Below are 21939 nucleotides of genomic sequence, written 5' to 3'. Positions count from 1 at the left end.
AGATTCGTTGTAGACATAGGGTTAAAAAGGCACACATCGCCTAAACTTACCCATTATATCTAAACTAAACTTGATTTGAAAACGGCAAATCAATAATCGCTTATACAACGCACATTTTAAATTGTAATAAACCAACTATAGCAAAAGACAAAAACAAAAAAAACACAAAACAATCAATTCCAAAAAAAAAGTCAAATGTTTTATTGTTACAAAGTTGAATATATGTTCTGTGTTTTAACAACTTGTATTTGAATGAGTGAAACAAATCTTTAGCTTAATACAGTAGTCGGATTATTAGTTACAAATATAGTATTTTACATTTTTAAACATATTTACAGAAATAAAAAATAACTTGTGTGTTGTATTTTGGTGATTTTTTATAGTATTCTCAAATGGTTGCTTTTAATTTATTAGACAGAAACTAGTATATATTATTATTATAAGTTATGAAGTAGAATATTAGGCATGTTGACTCAAGATAAATAATTTATCTATGATGAACACTGCTGCTGTGTAAAACTGTCTATTTATCTATGATGAACACTGCTGCTGTGTAAAACTGTCTATGATGAACACTGCTGTGTAAAACTATTTCTGTATAGCTATCTTCCAAGATAGCTATCTTAAAGTTAATCCAAACCATCTACAACTGAAAGAACAAATATATAAATGTTTAGGCTTTTGGTTGCAGAAGCAGCCTAAAGCTTGTTTCCTACTTGGACACAACACAAGGACCTAGACTATAGACACAACACATGCGAGTTGACCAATGACAGAGGGACAGTTCATTTGTGATTGGTCAAATCACTTACGTTGCATTACCTCGTTGTGTTGCATTTCTAGTAGGAACCAAGCATTAAGGCCAATTTACACAGACAGTGGTAATTGTAAGAGGAACACCAGCTTGTCCAACATAGAATCTGTATCTATCCTTAGCGGATTTCTGGTAAACTGCCCATCCGTTCAACGTTTGTCTAAATTGTCATAAGAAATAACATATCTATATTTTCGTTTTCCACTTACCGCTCGTCTGTAAATTGGACTTTACATTAAAATGTCAAAATCTATTTTTTCAGTTTTAACATAAAAATAATTTCCAAATATACTTAAAAAGGTAAAGGTCCCATATTCAATTTTGAACATAAAGTAGGGTAATGAGCTGTTATGAGCTCATTTGACAAGCCTCGGCATTCTGTGGTAGGTTGGCCAGTTCCTTTCCACGCTGCCTTATCCTCCCTAGTATTTTCAACCTTACTCAATTACAGCTGATTAGACTGGGAGTTGACTTGGAATTGAACCCAGGTCTCTCTGTGTGACAGTCAAGTATTCTAACCACTCGACTACCCAAAGGTACTTACTTCCTGGAATGTTAACTTTGTTTGACCTAAGAACATCAGCTTGGACGGCATTCATTGTCATGTATAGACTTTCAGGATTTTTCTATAAACAAAAAAGATTACTATTGAGCATGTCACTAAAAGTGTCAACTTGCAATTTAATGTAATTTCAGCATATTTGCTTCCTACTACAGTACTGCAGACTGTGTGTAATGAAATAGTATATAAAATAAATATAAAGAGAATGATAGTTACCAAGAACATATGATAAAGGTTGTCACCCATTGCTTCATTTACATTTTCATCAACAATAGGAAATGTGCGGACAAGGTACTAAGGAATGAAAAGAAAAACTAAATTTGTCAAAGTATTATACTTAAATTTACTTTACTTCCTACTTAAATATAGGTATGACATGGTAAATGCATTAAATGTTTTCTTTCATGGATATTACTAAGCCAAATCTTCCATCATATGTAGGTTTCCTAGTCTTAGGAACTACTAGTAGACATTGGCCACCTGATCTAAGAGATCTAGTAGGCTGGTAAATATGCACAGGCTTAGATAGGTAGACTGGCACCAACTTGTGCTGTGCCTAGTATGGAAGGATTAACACCTTATACTGAATTCTTTGTTGTACTGGTAACCAGTGAAGATCTGCAAGCACTGTTATTAGCTTCAGCTGGATGGACCACCTTTGTTAAATATTGTTGAAATCAAATATATATCTACCTCTAAAGTGATGCTGCCTTGCCTTTGACTATCAGCATGGCTCTCGTTTCCCATGGCAATCATCAAATTGTGAACGCATTTTAGCTGCACTAAACGCTCACACATTTTGTTTGATTCGTGGGATAAAATTCTAAAGACAGAAACAGTTTTATAATGTTAGCAAATTATTTCTTTGTTAAATTTCTATTGCTAATTAATATATATAAAAAAGAAAGTTTTTTCTTCCATTATGGTAATAATAATACATTTAAGCAATTTCATCTTACCCAATTAACTTAGCTGCTGCAGCTTGCTGAACATAAACCGGAAGCGGACGTTTTAATTCTGGAACATTTGGATCTTGAAGACATAAAAAAGATTGAAGATTAATATTTATTAATAGAAATAAAATTGAATATGATTAGGCAGGGGTTCCTAAACATGGAATTGGTCCATAAAACTAGGGACCACTTATTGCTTTTGAATCAAATAAAAATAAACTTTAAACAATATAGTACTTTTTGGTATTTAAACAAGTACTGTACATCCATTGATTTTGTATGGTCATGGAAATTTTTCTAAAGATCTAAAGCTCTGTCTACACTATAAAACTAGTTTGAAAAAAAAGTGTAGATAGAGTATAGTAGTAGTATATGGATTAATAAAATACAAATAATAAATGTTTATGAATGTAATGGTACAAATAATGGCATGAGGTGAATGATGAAAGGTTATATATCAACGAGGCAAAGCCGAGTTGATATTTAACCTTTCATCATTTACACGAATACAAAACATTCATTATTCGTTTTATATAACATCTAAATAGATTCCTGCCATTTGAATCACATTTGAATCAGCCATAGCCAAGGCACATTTGATTCACATTGATTAAAACAGTAACATTTGGTTTTTAATAATATTATATTAAATGTTATATTTATATGGATTTTATAAACACACCTACTTTAGTGTTAATTATGTCAACAAACGACCTAGGCCTAGCAAGGCTAAAACGCCTAGGCTTAGCCTAATACTAACAGGCCTAGGCTAGGCCTAGTACTAGCTTGGCTGAACGAAACTCATCTAGGTTAATTATGTTTTTTCCAACGATTCCACATCTTTAGTAATTAATAAAAATCCTACAAACGATCTAAAGCTAATTTAAATGCCTTTTTGATCTAAATTAGCACATATATCTCCCCAGAAATTTACTTCCGTCGCGAAAAACCAGTCTTAACATTCAAATCACCGCGAAAGTACAAAATAGGTGGCGCTGTTGTATTTCAAAAGCAATAGTATAAAACAAAATATTTTCCAAACACAAAAAGATTTTTTTTTCCTACACGATAAAAAGTACTATTAAACGATCGTTTAATAGTGTGTACTATTGCACGCCATGTGACCCACATTCGTCCAATCAAATGACAGGAATTTATTTAGGTGTTATATGATACTTGATATCATACCATCTAGTATTTCCGGTTGCTTTCTTATCTCATCCTTGGTTGGCACCAAAGCTGATACAAGGCTTTTCAGTAGAGATTCTTGCACTTCAAAGTCCATTAGATCTTTTATCAATTCAATAGCTATAAAAAAATAAAACATAAAAATAAAAGCATCTTTTAGGTGATACTAGATAAGAAAAACAAAAATGTACAGTACCATGCACAGTGTTTGTGATTGCTGAAGTGGCCCTAACCCTTCCTGATGAATTGACTGAAAGGGGAAAATAAGTCATAGTTACCTTCATACTGAACTTCCAAATGATAGCTTTTAAGCAATGAGATTACAGGTTCAACAATAGATGGTATTGCATGTCCAACAATTTTCTGAGAACAAGAGTCAAATAATAAAAGTTTATGACTTGAATGCTGACAATACCTTTACCATTACGACCTTAATAGTCTTTCACATCTGTTCCGACACCGTTCTGGTCCAGCACCAGCAAATCAATTCGAACATCTGTGTTTTGTTTTCCTGCAGGTACGCGATATATATTGGCGCATTGCTGTGTGGTGTGAAAGACCCTTAAAGGTATGCTCATTAGACAAATTCTGCCCATGCTAAACATCGTAATCCATACTATCTGATAAGAAAATAAAATTACCTGTACAATGCGTAATGTTTGTGCTGCCATCTGTTGTGCTTTAGGAGATGAGCTTGACAACAACGCTATCAACCCCTTATAAACTTGAACCTGGAATTTAGGGTTTCCCTCAGCAAGCATTTGCAAGAGCATTCTTGCAGCATCTTGTGTCTCCTCAGACTTTGATCGAGCCAAGCATTCAGCGACTGCCATTGTGCCTGTTAACAAATTTACAAAACAGCCAATTCTAATATAATCTGTCCAATTTGCATTAATATAAGTTTATAATGATCTTTGCAGTGGTGTAAACAAAGCATCAAATCCACACACTCCCAACTGCCCTTTGACACTCCAACTTTTGAAGCCACCCAGGAAAAATCAATGACATTGTTTTCTTTCTTACTCACCATAGCTTTCACAGATAAGCTCTTTGTAGTTGCGGCCGACACTTGCAATGCCCATTAGAAGCTGCAGTGACTGCGCCTTGTCCTCATCCTTTCCATCTTTTAGGCCTAGAATTTCAAGGGAAGTTAAAACACCACCAACTTCCATGAATTCTGATAGAAATTTATGCCTAAAGATAATCCCAAAAAGAAGTATGTTGTCAATAAATTAATTTTTTTTAAATGTCTGTAATTTGTTAGGTAAAGGAGAATACATACCCACTTGATGAAGATACAAATATGTTGATTGCTTGTAGCTGAAGTTTCAGACATGTTCCTATCATATAGCTATTTTTAATGTGGGTTAGGAAACATAATAAAATAGACATCAAGATAGATTATTAAAGAGGTTCTTAGGTTCCGTTTGATACATTTTTTTTGCATTTAGCAATGGTCGAAGAATTAATTCTGATTCTGACCCACTCAGCATTAGTTAATTATCCCATGGCTGAAACATAAGGCTTAACAAAAATCCCATCATTTTGTTCTGCGATGTTTTCTTTCTTCAGATCTGAACAAAACAATCCTAAATTTAATCAATCAAAAGGATACGTTAAGCGAAGCCATGCTGTCAACCTAGTAAAAAACAAGCTTGCAGCCTGTGCAAACTCTGCTTCCAACTCAGGGCCAGTCTTATTTTGATTGTTTGCAATAAAATCTGTTAAAATCTGAGCTCGTACTGTTTTTGAACCTTTATCCCATTGTTGAAGAAGGGACATTACCTTGGATGTACTTGACAAATTCTTAGCCATGTTTAAGGTTCTGTAGATAAAACAAAATATTAGTATTTTACTATTTAAAACTTCCAGAAAAAAAACATTCTTTTGTATGCAGTACAATTATATTACATAAATCTCAGTTCCTGGAACTGAGATTTAAGTAATATAATAATAAGATTAAAAAATATTTTTCACGACAGACAAGAAAACATAATTATATATAATAAAATAAAAAACTCTGCTGAAACAAAAATTATAGGGGATGCGTAAAAAAAAAAAGTATTATTTAATCATTATTGTATATTACATGTTAGGCCTACCTATATAGAAGAAAGCTAGGCCTAAATACTAATAGGCCAGCCAGACTAGGATTACGGTCGTAGCGACCGCCAACCAAAGTGGCCACTAGTTCAATAAATACGGTAATCTGTATGGAACGCCGTGTGTGCTTTGATTGTTGTTTGTTACAACGCCATTGGCCTATGTGCTTTAACCTTTGATTAACCTTTTTTTACCTTGGATGTAAATAATAATTAAAATACATTATTATGTAATTTATTCAATATTTTTACAGATTGAATGTGATACGTTCTTTTAAACGAAATGGCGAATCGATGATATTACTTATTTTAACTGTTGTAAATGATATATATATTTTTAATAAAGTACAATAAAATACATTGTGGTGTTTGTATTGTTATAAATATAATAAGCCAATAACTAAGAATCATATATATTTTTTTCAATAAAGTATATCAAAATATATATATATATTTGTAATTGTATATTAATTAATTAGTAAAGTAGTGTACTCGCAATCATCATTGGTTAACTTTTAATTTATTTACAATAACATGATGACAGCAATTTATTTATATATTATTTCAATATCCTAAATCATTTTATACCTTCTGATATATAAATATTATAAATGATATAAATATAAAATGAGTTTTAATAACTAAAATTAGATGCAAGTATCTGCACAGTCTGTTATTAATTACGCGGATGTCTGCTATAGAGACGTGTCAAGGGAACCAATCCTTCAAATTGTGATAACATTCTAAAACTTGGCACAGTTGTTCATTAAGGTATCAAAAACATAGAATGAAAGGGTTGCAAAAAATTGGCCAGGGAAAAGCAGCCATTTTGGATTTCAAAATGGCCGAAGCACTGCACACTGAAACATAGGCATCAATGGTGTCATTGGAAAAAGAATTTTATACTGTTATTCCATTACACCCATCTCAAAAAATTCATAGTTACAGTAGTATTTAGCATTAAAACAAGTCACATGACCAATAAAGGTCAAAAGGTAAACATCTAATTTTACCAAATACCATACTGTTTGGTATCGTTGGATAGCTTTTTTTTATTCAGAATACAGCTTTACCAATGAAATGTAATAATACACCCTATTAATAATAATAAAAACAACCAAGATTCGATAGTATGTAAATGAGATATAAAGATTCTGCAATACCGTACGTAAATTAAATTGCAATACTGTATAGATTCGTATACCTCCATGATTCGATAGTATGTAAATGAGATACTAAAATTTGACAGTACCGTACGAGATTCGACCGTACCATACGTAAATTATTAATGCAATACTGAATATAGATTCGATAGGAGAGCTCGGAGAAACTTTAATGTTATTTTTTTCCTTCACTACCAATACATTAAAAAAAAAGATATGAAAATTCAATAGTACATAAATGAGATATAAAGGTTAAATAGTACAATGGCAATGGCAATCAAAGCGCACATGGCGTTCCATCCAGGACAATACAAATAACGATATTAAACTGGCGGCAGCTTTGGTTGGTGGCAGCTTCCACTTAGTAGTAGGCCTAGCTTGGTCCTGGAAGGGTCGGTACTAGGACATTTCGCTGAGTGCCATTTCATCAACAGATATTTCGTCGACAGACATTTTGCCAACCGGACATTTCTCTGACAGGAAATTTTGACATACAATTGGCCGACAGACAATTAGCTGACATGGCAATTTTTTTTACAAGAAATTTCGCCGAAACCTTACTTACGCGGTTCAATAGCACTCAATAATCTTTCTACTCAAAATTCATTGATCCTCCACTCAGAAATAAGGTATGAAATTATACCGTATTGAGTTTTTAGGGGGCGTTTATTCGAGGGAGACGTTTTTTTGGGTGTAATATGGTAATACAAGACAAGAGTAATCTTAAGTGAGAAAATACATTTTGCTTGTAATAATAATAATAATAATAATAATTTATTGAAACTACACCTTTACAACGGTGGCACCCGTTCATACACGGTGCGTTCTATATACAGATAGACATTCAACAGATACAAATTAATAAAAACAAACAGATACAAAATAAAATTATCAACCGCCGACTCGATCGCTATCGTAGTCGTACGGCACTTATGCAAAATACAATGAGTTAAAAAGAAAAGAAATACAAACAATTTTTAAGTAGTACAGTAACTGAAAAAAAAAAAAAAAAAAAAAAAAAAATTGTACCAAAATTTAAAAAAAAAAATAGTAATATTAAAAACTCAAAATAAAAAGATCTCTATACCGCAACAAAACAAAAACATTACATGCTATCTGCGAGTTGTATAAGATTGTTTCGTATTTTCCATGATCTTGCTAGGTATACTTTACAAAATTTGTCAAGACTCAATAGAACATTATTATTGCTTGGTAAATTGTAAAAGTCAATAAATTCTATTACAAATAGAAATGTGTTAATATACAATAAGGTGTGGCGGGATGCTTAATTGAGGAATAAAATAAACGTCGGTTAAAAATATATACGATAATATAAATCTGGTCTTAGTTGCGAGAATACCAACCTTAACCCACAGTTTAAACATCCGGACAATTGGGTAGTGAGGGGTTTGTGTGGGACCCGGGTGGTCGAGCGACCTTGGAATGGATTAACTAACATTTGTATTTTACAGGATGGAGATATGGTCACATCGAATCAGCCGGATACACCGACGGCCTGATGTTAGGGGTACTCTGTCAGCGAACTCAAGGATGCTGATCTCCAGCCTATCCTGCGGTGGTTGGAGCGCAAAGACGACCCCTCAACTAATGAGGTTGAATCGAGACCATCTTCTGTTCCTGAAACAAGAAACTTCTGGCGAGCGCCTCTTGGTACTGCCAAGGGACTTACAGTTAGTCGCCCTACGACTACACCACAACCTCCCTTCGGCCGCATACCAAGGCATCGCCCGAACCCGTTTTCGTCTTAAGGAAAAGTTATTTTGGTATTGCATGTCCAGGGATATCGAAAGGTATGCAGCCAACTGTGAAGTGTGTACATGCAATAAGAAAACCCTTTAACAAACTTTCATGCAGGTACACCCATGGAACGGGTACATATCGATTTCCTTGGGCCCTTACCTAAAACCAACATGGGCAATTATACATTCTCATGATGGTGGACCAATTCACAAAATGGATTGAAGCCAGCCCACTCCCACAGCGGAGGTAACGGCCCGAGCAGTGGTAGGGAATTTCTTCTCCCGGTTCGGTATACCTTTGCAACTCCACTCTGATCAGGGGAGTAATTTTGAAAGTGAATTATTTAGTTCTTTTTGTAAAGTTTTACAGATTATCAAGACCTGGACCACCAGCTACCGACCCGCTGCCAACGGCCAGGTGGAACGATACAACTGGACACTGACGTATGCTGTGAGATGTTTTGTAGGCCGGCAGCAGAAAGACTGGGATGTGTTTCTACCGCAGTTAACTAGACCCATTCGGGCGACAGTAAATCGCTCGACGTGTTACACTCTCAACATGCTGATGCTCGGATGAGAGATCAACCTCCCTGCCGATCTCATGTTTACAGCTAGCGACCCTCTAATTGCACAAACACTCGACAGCAGTACTTGGCCGCTCTCACACAATCAATCCGTGAAGCACAGGCTACTCTGGGAGAAACGCAGCGACGCATGAAGAGAGACTACGACTTCTGTGTCAGCGCTCGCCCTACAACCGGGGGGGGGGGGGGGGGGGGTTGATAAGGTATATGTGCTAGGTAATAGCCAACGGAAGGGTAAATGCAAGAAGCTGTGTCCTCCTCAGAAGGGACCTGGTACCAAGTAATCTTGATTTCAGCGCAACTGATATCTGGATGACGCAATGGCAGATCGATGGACGGTGGCGTCCCCTGTCTGTAGAGGAGCAGGAAGAAACCCGGCGGCGACTACTCGACGCTGTACCTACCCCAGCACCAACGGTGGAGGTCAGTGGAGACGTGACTGGTGTGGAGACTACCCTCGAATCAGCGGCAGAAACACCACCATCAAGCGCACCGACTGTGGATCCACGCCCCCGGCGGAAAAACCTGTGCATGTTCTCGGGATGCGAGTTCGAGGCGGTGCACAACATGAAGAGGCATGTGTGGTCCCACCATCTTCCTGCATGTTTTAAGCTACCATCCACTCTGCAGAAGACACAAACCAAGCTGTGCCTGCTGTGGAAGTGCGCCACCGAGATACTGGGGAGACCGGAGTCCACTTTTGACGACCTGGTCACCCAACTAAATAACGAGAAGGCTGTCGGTCCGCATGTAGGCGGCATTGACCAGAAGACCCTGGACATGATGTTTGAGCTACAAACAGCAATAGGAGGTGAGCCGCCGGAGGGGTTTACCCTCAATCACCCAGCGGCCCTAATCCACTGGCGCTATATGGTTGCTCGCCCAGCCACCAGTCCTAAGAACGTCAAACGTAGCTCGCCCACCAAGAGGAGGCTCAGGTCAACCACCCCCTTCAGACTGGAGAAGAAGACAGTACGCACACAACGCTGGGAGCATTCGATGCCCACTTCCACCCGGACCGCTTGCGCTCCTCTCTAAAGCTGTCTCCTCGAGCAACGCTGATGGAGACCATACTAGCTGAGCCAGCTGGAGCTCAGACGAAGCCGGTACGACCTGTCAGGGGTGTCGCCATCTTTTGCCACCCTCCCTTTCACCATTCAGCAGAGGAGATCCATCGCCTTCGGCGAGAGGGTTATGAGGTGGGGGTCGGGGTGCAACCCAAGAAGAATGTCCCAGCCAGTCAACTCTCCCGACTGAAGACCTTGGTGCGCTCCGGCGTTACCCAGGTGCTCGGGGAGATTGGCCTGGACCACTCCGTTCTGGTAGCCAATTGGTTTAGACAGGAGATGTTGCGCTGCCTTCTGGCACAGGGTTTCTAACTGCGACACCATCTAGCGATCTGCCTGCAACTGAGAGTCGGTCACAACGACCCAACGGCTGAGACGTGCTACCAGAACTGCCTTAACATCTTGCAGCTAGCACGAATTCCAAGAAGTGTATGCATTCTGCTTCATATCTTCTCCTGGACTGTGTTAATGGTCGATAGGGGCAGGAGTGTTTTCCCCCTATGGGTGCACCACATCTGCTCTATCCAACTGCAGAGGCAGTCGGAAGAATCTTGGGCCAGGACGCTGAGCAAGTCTTAGGCTTGACCCGGAAGAATGGCCGGGATCTCTCCCTGATGGTGGAGAGCCGACTATTCCGGCGGCCTACTAGAAGTTTTAAGTTATTATGTTATTTGTGAATGGTGCTAGAAGATGCACTTGGTTCAGTTATCATTAGCGTTAACCAGAAATTATTGTTTCTGGCCTTATAAAATCAGGGGAAGTGTAGTGAAATACCCCTCCACAAAATGGTTCAGTCCACCGAGTGACCCGAGGTCATGTGTGTCGTCCTGAAGAGATCAGCGGAATAGGCACTGTGTGTGTGTTTACCGTATTTTATACGAGATACCGAAAGATTGTAGAATTGGCCACTGGGCAATGAACTCCAAACAAAGTGGCAAGCCCAGTTCAACAGGTATAGCTACACTACTTTCTTCTAGTTGGTTTATACTCTTGGCCGTTTTGCAACACTAGTCCGATCCTAGTTACTAGGCTAGTAGGCTACCTAGAAGAATGCGGAGATCCGAAGAATGCTAATGTAGATGTAATACTAGGCTACTACTACTAGTAGTACTACTAGCCTACCTAGTACTACCAGCCTAGAGGTGGGAAGGTTAGGCCTACTACACAGTCAACACGGCGCTAACCTAATGCAGTTTCGTACCCACGTTATACAATTTTAGCGCCCACAACACTACTAGGCCTAGGCCTATTATAGTCACTAGGCCTAGGCCGGGACCCCTAGGCTTATCTAGGCTAGGCGGCTAGGATAGAGGCCTTCTAGGCTAGGCTAGGCATAGTAAATCCTAGCTCTTTTGGGCCTCTACTATTAGGCTAGGCCTAGGGCCTAGCCGGCCCTAGTAGGCCTAGGCTATACTACAATACAGTAGTAGAATACCTTTGTCAGTTTGATGTTGTAGGCCTACTTATATAAAGGTCTATATACAATTCAAAATCTTTTCTTAGTTTTATAGGCTTAATTATCACATTTTAAAAACTACTTTCCGTAGTAGAGAGAGAAAGAAGAGCTCGATCGTCGTGTTGCGTGTTGTTGTTGTTGACGGTTGCCATCGGTCAGCGGTCAGTGAGCGTGCGCAGATCAGAATTGTTTAGCTAAAGAATCTCTCACGGTTCATTGATCAAAGGTAACCGCCGCCTAGGCTGCTCTTTTTGTGGTTGTTTTCTTCCTTCTCTGTTGTTTGACCCTGCTTGTCACGTCCGCCCGGCTTGATCTTCTCTTCGGCAAATTGACCTTGACAGGCTTAGCTTTTTGTTGTGTAGTTTATTGAAAACTCTATAGGGCGTACCGCCTTGTCTGTTCTGTAGGTTAACTGGTTATCATCATGGAGGACAATAATTCGGAAGATTTTGAGTATCATATTGTTTTTCCTCCGACTGTACCATCATGTGGTCCAGAAGATGGTTTTGGTGGTGATGGCCAAGAAGAAGAAGAGAGCCCCACCAGCAACAGAGAGACAGTTGTCATTCTTCTGGGTTGGGTTGGCTGCTTAGATAAACATCTCGCAAAGTATAGTGCGATTTATCAGCAGAAAGGTTATGGTACGATTCGTTATACAGCACCCATCAAACAAGTATTTTTCCAGGGAGAAAAATTGCGTGAAACTGCTAACAAAATTCTTGAACTATTATTTGAATTTGGTTTGGAGGAATGCAACATATTTTTTCACGTATTCAGTAATGGAGGAGGATTTCTCTATCGACATATTACTGAAATTCTGCATGATCATAAAAGTGGAGAGCTCACTTTGCTCCAAGTAAAAGGTTGCATTTACGATAGTTGCCCAAGTCCTATAACTTTGAAAGTTGTATTTATGTCGCGATTCTACTCCAACCCAGAAAATACAAAAGGAGGAATTTTTAACTTTAAAAGAATTTTCAATGCTTTTGTTATTATAATGGGAATAATCGCATCTTTCTTCTACCCACCAGCGTGGGCAGTATTTCGCTATGGATTCTCGTTTATTTCTGCTTTAAAAAAAGATCGTGGTCGATACCCTCAACTATACCTCTACTCCAAAGCCGATATCATTTGTAATTATATTACAATCAGTGATGTGATTGCTGAAAGACGAAAACTTGGGATAATGGTAGAAGAGCAGTGCTGGACGGATTCTGGACATTGCACTCACATGAAACTTCATCCTCAACAGTACATCGAGTTGTGCCACAATTTTGTTGAGAAATGTCTACCAGTACCATAAAATGCTGAAATACAGTATACTGTATTGTAAACAAATGCATTGCTTTTAAATATGACTATCTCTCTATATTTACAAACTGTAACTGTCAAATAAACTTTGTTTCACTCCCATTTAACATTTCATTGTTAAATCAAGGTAAAACAAATGTAATCTTTAATTGGTTGGAGTCTTAATTTAAAAAAAAAGAAATGTCTAAACAGTGAAGTTGAAGTTTTTTGTAAAACATTTAACATTGTTAACAAGTAGGCCAATTTACACAGACGATCGAGCGGTAAAAATATAGAATCTATATTATGACCATTTACACACAACGCTGAGCAGATGGGTGTTTTCCCCTCAGGACAAGCTACAGTTTTCCGTTTACCTCTGTGTAAATTGGCGTTGATGCATTTTATTAGAAAAATAAATTCATATTTTGCAGTAAAAATAATAATTTAACAAAATACTGTAAGTAATGAACTAACAATATATAATACATATATGAATATAATATGCATTTGTTGCATGGCAAATAATAATTTGGTCCCAATTGGCTGATAAGGGTGTAATTATACTGTACATTTTTTAGTGTTTTTGATAGTGTACTGTTATTGATATTCTCTCAAATTCTCTTCAAGTTTGAATAACTGTTTTTTGGTTAATCATATTGATTGTGGTTTTCTGTGTTGGGAAAGTGTACTTGTTTTTTACCTTAAGATTAAAAAAATAAAACGCAGCAATATAATTCAACTGTCGTTTGACTTATTTTTGTTCATGAAAGGTGTTAATAAAAATGTTTTGCCATCCGAAAAATTCACCTGTCTAATCTTCAATTCAACAGTATTGGAATTTTGCCAAGAAATATATTCTGTAAGTGCAGAGAACAATAACTGAATGTATTCACCAAATGAATAAATACAATTTAATGATCATATATAAAATATCTTTATTGCACATAAACATATCGATAGTTTTCATTAAATATACTATTTTAAGTGGTGGCTACTACACTTTTTTTTAAAACCTCTGCACGTGAATAGGTATTGCCACACAGTAAAGCTGTCTACACTATCAAACTTTATGTAACAAAAAAGTGTGATGTAGCTAAATATGAGTGATATGACATCATCATGTCCATATATGGGCACATCAAATTTTTTTGTCACATAAAGTTTGATAGTTTATACAGAGCTTTAAGATTAAAATGTTGGGATTCTGTATGATCACAACATAACAAAAAAACATAAAACCAGTTTTTCCCAACAATGAATGCACAATTGTAATGTTTAGATCATAACTATTATTGTGCATAAATAATAAGTAGCTTTTTAAATTATTATATATTTCTAAATACTTTCTACTGTTTGATAATTTAATTGTCAAATTCCAAGCACCACACCTAAAAATAAAATTCATTTATTACAGTAGTTTTTAAGTAAATCCCTATTAATGAAATGGTCTGTTGTCTGTTACTCATTCTACAGCCAAAATGACCCCAGAAAAAATAGGTGAAGTAAATTCTGCAATAAGTGACATATACCTCAAATACGACTGGTCTATGTACATGAGGTTAGCAAGGGATTTTGTATTTAATTGTTTTGATACGAACTAATATATGTGGAGCTTGGCATGTCACATATATAAATTCTAGTATAATTGGTTTTGGGTTGCTAGTACTTATGCACCTATAATAAAAGATAGTCCAGCATTTATTATCAGACAAAAAGTTTATCTGTAAGAAAATAATTATAAGACTGCAATAGCAGCTTCACATCGAGCTACAGACATCTTATCAAGGTTTGTCCAACACTGAGTTCGAGGGTCATAACATTCTACCGTATCCAGAAATGTTACTGCTGATCCAAATCCTCTATTTACAGTGCGACCACCAACAACATACAGAAGGCCATTGACAGTTGCTGTTCTGGCGCCAGTACGTGCAGTAGACATACATGGTAGTGTTGTCCATTTTTCCTATGTAAAGAACAAATGGAAGTTATAACTGTCAAATTGTATTTCATTACATCAGAAAAAGACATGCACCATTTCAGCCAGATAGTTGTCAAAGTTTTCAGAACACAAAATCAACACAAGCCTGATCAATACATTTTTTGCCGCATTCAGTTTACTCTCAGTCCCACTGTGCTAAAGTTGCACAATCAGATGATACTGTTCTACTAGAATACATAAGATCAGTAAATTTGTTAGCTAAGCTGTGGGACGCACTTAGCCCTATAATATACCTTAAATGGTAGGTTTAAATTAAAAAAAAATAAATAAAAAAACATAAATTACATTTATTATTGAATATTGTTCAACTGTATTGAGTGCACCTTTCCTTGCATTGGATCCTCCAACCACAAATATATTGTCATCAATCACCACAGCGCTACAGCCTATCCGACGGCTTCTCATATCTGCTAATGAAGCCGTTTCCTTGGTGATAGGATTATAACTCTCTGCTGTTCTAAGTTCTGCTCCTACAGCAGTCATTCCACCAAACAGATAGACGAGGCCTGAAAAAGTCTAATGTTTGTATTGTTTCACTGCTTTTCCAGAAGTGTCTTCATAGAGAAGTTTCCACTTAAAACATATGTACATGTATATAAATAGTGTGCCCTTAGAAGGTGTTTTCTACTGTATTTATTACCGTATTCTTTATAGCAACTTATTTTAATTGAACAGATTCAGGCGCAATTGTTGATTTTTTATTTTAAGAACACCTATGGATTGCCATTATCAGTTGTTTTTCTTTATCCTCCAATCCCCCACTTTGCCAGGTGCTCAATATGAATTTAGTAATTAAGTAAATAAACTAATTTTTCAAGCTATAGTATAAATGTTTAAAATATAACACTACCTTCACTTTCAATAAGTCCAAAGGAGGTACGGGGAGACAGCATTTTGCCAGATTCTCTCCACTTTTGTCTTTTCGGACAGTAGTACTCAATAGTTTGGCCAATTTCAGTTCCAATGCACCCTCCAAAAACATATATTGCACCTTCAAAGACACACGAGCAATGTCCGCTTCGTGGCACTGTCATTGGCGATTTCATAACCCACTTCTCTTCAAGTGGGTCAAACGCTTCGACGCTGTCATACAACAGCAAATCATCCTCGCCACCGATTGCGTATATTACACCGTCGAGTGTTTCTACAGTGTGAGAACTTCTTGGATGATTTAGTTTCGGTTTAGAATTCCAAACACGATTAAATGAATCTAGTCGATCAACACTTTCTAATGTTTGGTTGTTACTCCAACAGCCACCTGGTTCACGGTTATAACCACCAATCACATACAGGTATTTACGTGCACTTAATCTTGGTTTCATTTTATAAGTAGGTGGTCGGTTTGATGATTTCCTAAACCTTCGTTTAGGATTATATTCGGCTAATAAAGCACCTAGTGCAACTTTGATATTAAGGTTGGTACAATGTGTTTCAATGTAATCAAATAATTCTTCACATGAAATAATAGGGAATCGCACACGATCTAAGATTTGAACTAAACATTTCTTTCTCTGTGTTGCATCATGTAAAATCCATTTTAAACCTGCTTTAAAGACTTGTAGTTCATTTTCAATTCGTAATTTCTCACTGCTTAGAAGTGCCAAGAGTTCAGTATACTCAAGTTCAATGAATTCGTCATGTTGGATGACTTGTAAGAAGTGCATATGTGTGTAAACATCGCAAGCTGCACACAGCTCAATGCATGAACGTGCGGATGCAAATTTGTAGATACCAAGACAGTTTGAAGGATGTAGATGAGATCGAAGAAAGTTACAGCATGCTTGGATTATCTCTGGAATTTGTAACATATCTGCAGCTGATAATAAATCCTGAACATTCTCAGATGTAATATCAATTTCTCCTGCAAAAACAAAAAACCTGTTTACTTAAAATTGAATTATATTGTCTGCTCACTTTCATATTAAATTTCTATATGCTTTCATGAATTAGACTGTAGTGGCTTTATACAGTCTTGAAAACAGCACTAAATTACATTGGCCCACTTAAAGACAACTTGGCCCATGAGTATGTCTAACGATTGATATACAGTATACAGTATACACTTTTCTGTGAAATGACCGGCAATTTGTTTTGTATTTTTTAACACACAGCCAACCCCTATTCAGGAGACACCACTATTTGGGGACAACCCTAATCCAGGGAATACCACTCTTTAGGGACATGCCACCTCTATTCAGAGGATATTATTTTAGGTCCCAAAGGTGTACCTTTGGGGTTCTACTAAAACATAATACCATCATCCTGTTGTTTCTATTTGATTAACTTACTAGAAATATACTTTTTACTATGCAAAATACCAAACTAAATTACCGGTATAAATAAATTCTAGTAATTTGTCAAACACAGCAGCTTCAACGCCATGAAGCTCTACTTGTTTTGAAAGTGACTCTAACAATCCACCACAAAACATCACTTTAAAATATTGGCTACATGCCGACAAGACGACGCAATGAGCTGTGAAAATCTGGCTACCGACTATGATAGTAGCATCACAGAAAGTTTTTTCGGAATGTAACATGCATAGTTGTTGTAAAAGACTCTGTGCATGGCCTGCAGCTCTGTAACTTAGGCATTGGTTTGGTTTCACTGGTGATTTGTCCGTGCTATTCATCTGAATCAAATCTAAAAAAAGAGAAATCAATAAAAAATATTCAATATTTTCTGTATTTTTCAAATTTTGTATTAATATTTATAAAGAAACGTATGACTGATACAGAAAAACCTTCTTTCAAATATGTGACTACAGGCAATATTCTACTAGCTTGAATTTATATGTTGCATCTTATTTCTTCTTTAGATAGCTATACACAGTGGGATCCAGTCATGTTGTCCCATCGCAGAGTTGCCTCATTGCAAAGTCCAGCTCATTTAGTAGTTTATTAGGATAATATAATAATAAATGTATAAATGATACTATGTAGATCTTAGGCCTACAATATAGATTAGTTAAAACAAACAGCGTTATGTAAAACAATGAGTTATACTATTTAATATTATTATGGTTATGACTATTACTTGTTTACTTGTTTCCCGTACACTTTACTACGGGATCGAGGCGAAGCACTCAGTGCTTAAAAGCTCCTCTTAGCAATAAAATCATATTCTATTATATAGGGTGAAAACGTCAGCGGGTGGTTGGACCGTACCATGCGACGTTAAGTTTTGCTTTGAACAAGTTCACCGTAGCACATGAAACTACATCCGTAGGCAGAGCATTCCATAAGAGAATAACTCTCCTGGAGAATGTGTCCCTCCTAATATTAAGACGAGAGCTTTTAAACTTGAGTTTATATGGGTGTCCACGGGTCCGAGATTCTAGATCAAATTAAAAAAATGTGTTGATCGAAATACAATCGAAACCTTTTACAATCCTAAAAACTTGGATAATATCCGCTCTCTGCTTTCGATATCTCATGGTAGGAAGACCAAGAATTCTCAAACGTTGTTCATAAGGGATATTACGGTACCTAGGAATCAATCTAGTTGCTCTTTGCTGGACCTTCTTAGTAAACTGAATGTTTATTTAATATTAATAAATTGTTTTACAAGTGAGTGACTCCGGGTGGGGTTTTCCTTCTTGAGCTGGCGGAGTAATTACGGTGGTTTCTCCCTGGTGGGAGCTAGCGCGTTTAGTAAGTGCGTCCGCAAGCTTCAAGTAATTTTACGCACTTGTAAACTATTTTAACGTTTAATTTAGGGCTGACTTTGCGATGGGGGCAACTTTGTGTTGAGACGACTTTGTTTTGGGGAGACTGTGTCGGGGGTGAATTTGTTTTGGGGTGACTTGACTTACATCCCAGGACCCATACATTACAGGGATTACGTAGGTCTGGCCATGTCATCAAAGAGGACTACACACATGATGTCGGTCTCTAATAGGCCTACTGTACTACTACTATTCTAGGCCTACTACTACTCTAGTACAGAGGTTCACCGTACTACTACTACTACTAGTCAGGTGGCTTAGCGACTAAAACGTTACACGGCGGACAAAAGCACCAAATTTGGCATGGGGCTTCTTTTAGGCGTACTAATTGATTTTTGCCTAGGAGCCACCCGATCAGCTTCCGATTTTCCAAGATGGCGGCCAAAATCCAAAATGGCTGCCAGTAAATTGGTATATCATATATCTCTGGCTGTAAAAGTTACAAATAGACAAATAATGTACTGAATCGAGAATTTCTGAGGTCAGTAAAACCGATTCAGGAAATATTATATAAAGTGAGTTCCAAGATGGCGCCCAAAAATAAAAATGGTAGCCATTGAAATTGAAATACATATAATCGTATACAAAGTCACAAATAGCCCATTCCTAATGTATTTTAGTCTGCAAATCAGAAGGAAAGTGCAAGCATTGCATTTTATGAATTTTTTAACCATGCTAGTTATAAAAACCCACGTTATCAAATTTCTAAAGTTTTTCCTTGACCTTTGACCTCAATTTGAATATTTTAATCCAATTGAAAACAAAATAACCATATCTCCGCAACGCTTACATTAAATTAAATAATTTTAGTGTCAAATTATTTGGAAGATGCATATTAATATTCGTCCTAATGGAAACATTTGTCAAAAAATGACCAGAAGTATGATTTTTGGTATTTTTGACCTTTGACCTACATGTCATATAACTTGGTAACTAACAGTTGGACAAACTTTAAATAGGTCTCAAATTAATCAGAAGATGGATGTTTCTATTCAGTCTAATACAAACTTTTCCAAGAAAATGACCCAGATTCTTGTTATTGACCTTTGACCTGTACTGGTAGTACACATTTCTATATCTCGAAAACTAGTGGTCGTAAAAGTTTTTTTATGAGAAATTGTTAGAAAAATATATATTTATATGTTTTATAATAAAACAGTTTCTATGAAAATGTAAAAGAATCCTATTTATGATAACTAAATTTGTAATTTGTTAACATCCAATAGTATTTGTTATGTATTAAAATGTGTTATATTTGCTGATTTTAGGCACTTAACGTAAATTTATCTGAACTATGGATATTTAATGTAAAATTTGTTTTCTTTAATATAAAGAAAATGTAATTATCTATCAAATAAGACCATTTAAAAAATATTCTGACAAAAACTTAGTTAGTTACAGGTAAAAAAGTGTACTTTTACTTATGTGAACAGCGCCCTCAATCTTTATTTTCCCAAAAATACCACATTTTCAGAAACTGAACTGGTTATAACTTTTTTTTATAGATTTTTTTTACAGTTACTTGTAATTTACATACCACCTCTACCATTTACTACAGCTACTTCATTTACATATTACGTCTGCCGTCCACAGATACTGTATGTGATTTCCTAGTTTACTGGCAGCCATTTTGGATTTTTCCACCATCTTTGCAACGAGTGACCTATAGGCCTATTATGTACCATGTCTAAAATATGTTTCAATGACCATGATTAGGCCTACTCCATGTTTTCCAACTTCGTTTGATACCTATATGCGATTTCTGCAACCAGAATGATATTCCAGTTTAGGCTACTGGCAGCCATGTTTGATTTTGGCCACCATCTTAACAACAAATGACCCATGTCATGCAAAATGTCTAAAATATGTTTCAATGACCATGAATACTTATGTTTTGATAGTTCATTTGCCTATATGTGACTTCTGCAACAAATGAAATGAGATTTTCCAATTTATTGGCGGCCATTTTGGATTTTGGCCGCCATCTTGAAAAATAAATTACGACTAGAGTGGCTCCTAGGCAAAAATCAATTGGTAGGTCCCAACGAAGCTCCATGCCAAATTTGGCGCTTTTGTCCACCGTGTAACGATTTCCTCATTTTTTGTTGTTAAGCCACCTGACTATAACAGGTAGGCCTGGTACTAGCCTAGGCCTAGTAGTAGGCTAGGCTAGGAAGCAGCCTAGCATGCCTAGTCTAACTACTCTAGTATTTATATGCTTCCTAGGCTAGGACTAGGCCTAGTTATTATACAATTATTAAAATTAAACAATCATAATGTATTACTATATTATCTAATAATGTACCAAGTTGCAAATTATGCCTTTTGATGATGATTACAGTAGCTGCAAGTTTTTTTTTTAAGGTTTAATTTTCGTGCGTTCACTGCTATGACTATGAGGCGCCATACGCAGCAAAAGTGTCACGCAAAAATACTAATTGTTAAAGATGTATTGTCCCCCTGAAAAAATAATTCTTACAATTTTTTTTTTAATATTCCAGATTAATGTAACACAATAGTTATCCACTTTGACCAAAAATTGGTCAAATTGGCTCCCAGCCAATGGATTTTTGGTTGAATTTAACCATTTATTTTGTCATTTTATAAGTGAGAAAGTTTTTATTTTGGTTTTTTTTCCATTGGAAGTGATTAACTTTATTAAAACTACAAAATAACATACTCAAAGTCTGATTTAATTAATTTTCATTTTTCATGTTTTTGGGGGACAATACAAATGAACATTTTAAAATACTATGTCTGATTTCTTAAAACGTACTGTGTAATTTTTAAAATACATGTCTGATTTTCGCCTCAAACGCACGGTCTAAATGCAATGTTTAAAATGGAAGCGATTCGTCACGCTCAGTTAGACATCTCTAACTGAGCGTGACGGGTCATTCCATTTTTTGGTGGGGAGGGAATAGGTAAATTAAACATACGTCGCAAACGCACATGTGGTAGTGGTGTATGATACGTGGATTATTACCAAGTGCGCGAGTGTAGTGGATGAGATGCGGAATTGCTTCCGTGTTAATCCACCAGTACAGTAGGCCTACATAAACTTAAAATGTCCAGCATCCAAGACATGATATTCAAATCATACCGGCAGGGAGATCGCAGTTTTCATCGATGCAGTTTTATTCGATGCAGTTTTCATCGACGCAATTTTCATCGACGCAATTTTCATCACATTCATTCATTCATTTATTAGTGGAAATCATCCTTTCCTTTTATTGTCATTTGCGTATACAGTAAAATAAAATATATACAT

The 21939-nt window shown here is 36.5% G+C and overlaps 3 protein-coding genes across 7 annotated transcripts; 1 reads left to right on the top strand and 2 right to left on the bottom strand.

Annotated features, from left to right (window-relative positions):
* Nucleotides 1-183: 183 nt before the first annotated feature.
* Nucleotides 184-11796, bottom strand: LOC144845459 (armadillo-like helical domain containing protein 1). 4 transcript variants are annotated; one of them, XR_013612550.1, is made up of 13 exons: nucleotides 11667-11760; nucleotides 5133-5364; nucleotides 4800-4868; nucleotides 4545-4711; nucleotides 4159-4355; nucleotides 3796-3880; nucleotides 3518-3637; nucleotides 2336-2408; nucleotides 2070-2199; nucleotides 1593-1670; nucleotides 1359-1440; nucleotides 568-649; nucleotides 184-527 (listed from the first exon to the last, which is right to left on the bottom strand). XR_013612550.1 is itself a non-coding variant. In XM_078702819.1 (12 exons), the coding sequence occupies exons 2-12, from the start codon at nucleotides 5330-5332 to the stop codon at nucleotides 630-632; spliced, it is 1221 nt and encodes a 406-aa protein (XP_078558945.1). In that variant the 5' UTR covers nucleotides 5333-5342; nucleotides 11629-11796; the 3' UTR covers nucleotides 184-629. The 4 variants fall into 4 exon arrangements, 3 of the variants coding, with proteins under 3 accessions (XP_078558945.1, XP_078558944.1, XP_078558946.1); XM_078702819.1 differs by having other exon boundaries at nucleotides 184-649; nucleotides 5133-5342; nucleotides 11629-11796; XM_078702818.1 differs by having other exon boundaries at nucleotides 184-649; nucleotides 11667-11759.
* A 147-nt stretch (nucleotides 11797-11943) lies between these two features.
* LOC144845477 (transmembrane protein 53-A-like) lies at nucleotides 11944-13653 on the top strand. Its single transcript, XM_078702852.1, has one exon. It carries the CDS (start codon nucleotides 12074-12076, stop codon nucleotides 12950-12952), a length of 879 nt encoding a protein of 292 aa, XP_078558978.1. The 5' UTR covers nucleotides 11944-12073; the 3' UTR covers nucleotides 12953-13653.
* A 215-nt stretch (nucleotides 13654-13868) lies between these two features.
* On the bottom strand, nucleotides 13869-21051 carry LOC144845440 (actin-binding protein IPP-like). Of its 2 annotated transcripts, XM_078702783.1 has the most exons (5): nucleotides 20974-21051; nucleotides 17273-17584; nucleotides 15792-16802; nucleotides 15227-15447; nucleotides 13870-14905 (listed from the first exon to the last, which is right to left on the bottom strand). In XM_078702783.1, exons 2-5 carry the CDS (start codon nucleotides 17571-17573, stop codon nucleotides 14678-14680), a joined length of 1761 nt encoding a protein of 586 aa, XP_078558909.1. In that variant the 5' UTR covers nucleotides 17574-17584; nucleotides 20974-21051; the 3' UTR covers nucleotides 13870-14677. The 2 variants fall into 2 exon arrangements, with proteins under 2 accessions (XP_078558910.1, XP_078558909.1); XM_078702784.1 differs by lacking the exon at nucleotides 20974-21051 and having other exon boundaries at nucleotides 13869-14905.
* Between the last annotated feature and the right edge of the window lie 888 nt (nucleotides 21052-21939).

Source organism: Antedon bifida, chromosome 6 (genome assembly GCF_963402885.1).
Source record: "Antedon bifida chromosome 6, ecAntBifi1.1, whole genome shotgun sequence".
Lineage (NCBI taxonomy): Eukaryota > Metazoa > Echinodermata > Crinoidea > Comatulida > Antedonidae > Antedon > Antedon bifida.
This window is presented reverse-complemented; position numbering and strand designations above follow the sequence as displayed.

What these genes read in the sequence shown, in the direction of transcription:
- LOC144845459 (XM_078702819.1), bottom strand. Translation starts at nt 5,332, where the DNA reads ATGGCTAAGAATTTGTCAAGTACATCCAAGGTAATGTCCCTTCTTCAA. An exon ending in ACAGCATGGCTTCGCTTAAC is followed by an intron (nt 4,869 to 5,132) that starts GTATCCTTTTGA and finishes CATTAAAAATAG; the next exon opens with CTATATGATAGGAACATGTC. An exon ending in GCAACCGGAAATACTAGATG is followed by an intron (nt 2,409 to 3,517) that starts GTATGATATCAA and finishes TATGTCTTCAAG; the next exon opens with ATCCAAATGTTCCAGAATTA.
- LOC144845477 (XM_078702852.1), top strand. Translation starts at nt 12,074, where the DNA reads ATGGAGGACAATAATTCGGAAGATTTTGAGTATCATATTGTTTTTCCT.
- LOC144845440 (XM_078702783.1), bottom strand. Translation starts at nt 17,573, where the DNA reads ATGAATAGCACGGACAAATCACCAGTGAAACCAAACCAATGCCTAAGT. An exon ending in ACTAGAATTTATTTATACCG is followed by an intron (nt 16,803 to 17,272) that starts GTAATTTAGTTT and finishes TTGTTTTTGCAG; the next exon opens with GAGAAATTGATATTACATCT. An exon ending in AACAATATTCAATAATAAAT is followed by an intron (nt 14,906 to 15,226) that starts GTAATTTATGTT and finishes TTCTTTACATAG; the next exon opens with GAAAAATGGACAACACTACC.